At 40.8% G+C, this 2,450-nt stretch overlaps 1 protein-coding gene across 1 annotated transcript in view; it reads right to left on the reverse strand.

The window, feature by feature from the left end:
• Positions 1-260, reverse strand: part of YBX3 (Y-box binding protein 3) — an 18,216-nt gene extending 17,956 nt beyond the window's left edge. Inside the window, 1 exon segment of the mRNA XM_031064258.1 lies at positions 212-260. Coding sequence (XP_030920118.1) covers positions 212-260 — 49 coding nt within the window.
• Positions 261-2,450: the final 2,190 nt, after the last annotated feature.

Genomic DNA, 2,450 nt, shown 5'->3' on the forward strand with positions numbered 1-2,450 from the left:
AGGGTGGGGGGGGGGGGCAGCCGGCGGGTTTGGGGTGCGGGTGCTCCGGGCGAGGTAGGAGCGCGCTGCCGAGGGCCCGCGGGGTGTCGCCGAGGGGCCGCCGGGTTCGCTGGGGGGCCGCGGGGTGTGTGCATTGGCGCGGTCACCCCTATTTCTTCCCACTTTTCTCTCGTCGGCACTTTCATTCCCGCGGGTGTCCTCCAGTTCCCACCCTCCCAGGGCATTTCGTTTTCACCGCTGCTGTCCCGCTGCTGCCTCATTTCGCTACCACTGCCCGTATCTCTCTCTCGGCTTCTTGCCTGTGTCTTCTGCCTTCTCCCTGTCCTTCTCCCAGTTTTTGTACAGCCTCCACGAGTGTAGCTTTGGTGATGTTTCTACTCTCTTTTGCAGTTTGCACTCACCAGCACCCCATCTTTATTCCACATTCTCCCCATTTAGTCCATCATTTTCTCCCAGATGGATGCCTGAACTGGAGCATCGGGGACATGGCCTTCTCCATTTCCTCCACAGGCAAGGAAATAACATGTTTCTGTACACACAAAGTTTTTCCTTACTCCTCTGTATACCTGAACACTCAAAGGCAAAGTCCTGTTTGGTTTTTTTCTTTATCTGCCTTCCTGATCTCCACTTCTCCACAATTCCTTGACGGTTCTTGCAGCTAAAGAGAAGGTCTTTGGAGAGCATCCTTTGCTGAACATGCCTGAGACAGCAAAGCCAGCTGCTATTACAGTTCTCACTGCATCCCTCTGTACGTATAAGAGACAAAAAATATTTTTTTATCCCAATGCTGTGTTCATTACATTCCTTTAAGAATATGTCACTCTGTTTCCTTTTTCATTTTTCAGGATGAAAATTTCTAAGAAGGTGCTCATTGGAATCATTTTCAAGAGGATAGTTTAATTATGTTATGGAAAATGTGTAATCAAGACATTGATGTGCATTTGATACATCAAATTTATTTTCAGTGAAGTTGTTAGTTGATTTTTTTTTCCTCAAGTTAATTTTAGAGTTTACTGAAAAACCCATTCAACAAAAAAAACCTACACTATACAAGCTGTGAAATATATTGTGACAGAAAATTGGCAATGTTTTCCCCTGGGTTTTTTATTTTAATATGGAAAAAATTATAGAGTAATCTTATTTTTCCTTTTCTAGCTTCCAATTTATAATACATTTCCTCTGCTTCAGTACACAAAGTCGTTTCAAGAATTATATTGGAAGAAATCAATCCACCAACTTAAGTAACAAAAACTTTTGCATGGGCTAAGTAATTTCTGCCTCTCTACATTCTCTGAATATTTCCCATCAACTTATTGTAAATTACTGTTTTATAGAACTTAGAGAGCAATACAGAATCACAGATTGGTTGAGATTGGCTTGTCCTTCATGTGTCTGGAAATCCAGGATTAGTTGCTCCATACCTTTCCCATGCATCTAGGTGAGGCTGACTTCCTCTCTAAGTAAACTGGGAGCTCAGACCCCTTAAGTGTAGGGATAATTACATATTTCTTAATTAGATGATCACAATGAGATGGTTTGCCTCCTCACTTGGTGTGCAATTATTCAACACATCATGTAGCCCTCAGGCTGGATGCAGAATTATTCATTCCCTTCTTTCTCCAGAATCCTGTGGGGATTAAACCAACCCCTGTGAATTTGGAATGCTGAGAACTGGCAAAAGCATCCCATAAGATTTCTGGATCCTGTAGGTACAGTTTATTTGGTGATTTATGGATATGAATAACTTTTTCTATTTATAAAGTGTCTCTTCAGGGACCTCAGGCTCAGCTGAGAAATCTGAGGGGAAAAACAGGATTATGAAGGTTTTACGTGGTAGGGGATATGCAAGGTGCCTGCAGGTCTGGAGCAGGACACACTGATCCCATAAGGTAATGGAAAGACAGATTGAACTACCAGATTCTGCAAATACAAAATGTGCTGTTGATCAAAACATAAACATTTTGCAGATACAAATAAATTTCTGTAATTATATTTCTTGGGGAAAACAAACAAACAAACAAACAAAAACCCCCTTTCAATAAAGAAGAAAGGTTCCTGTGAAAAATGCATGTATTTTATGATTGGCTTTTCGCAAATATTAAAATGAATATTATATGTGTTGTGTTAGAAAGTAATGCTGTATTAATTCTCGTAAGTACTGTATAGTTTTAGGTTATAAAAAAATGGTTAAAATAGAAACTATGCTATGTAAGATGCTTTGTTTAAAAGAAAGGACTTGCAGCGAGATGGCAGCCGCAGGACACCTAAATCTTTCAGAAGAAAAGAATTTATTGCCCTCTTATCAGAAGAAACAACTCCTTTCAGCCTCTCTGGCACTGTTAAGATTAGAGGGAAGAAGTTGATGATGACCAGACAACAATCCTGTGTTTGAATAGAATTTATGCATCATGTATGAAGTGTATGAATATGCAACAGGCTCATATTCGTAA

This window comes from Geospiza fortis, unplaced genomic scaffold (genome assembly GCF_000277835.1).
Source record: "Geospiza fortis unplaced genomic scaffold, GeoFor_1.0 scaffold242, whole genome shotgun sequence".
In the NCBI taxonomy this organism is placed as follows: domain Eukaryota; kingdom Metazoa; phylum Chordata; class Aves; order Passeriformes; family Thraupidae; genus Geospiza; species Geospiza fortis.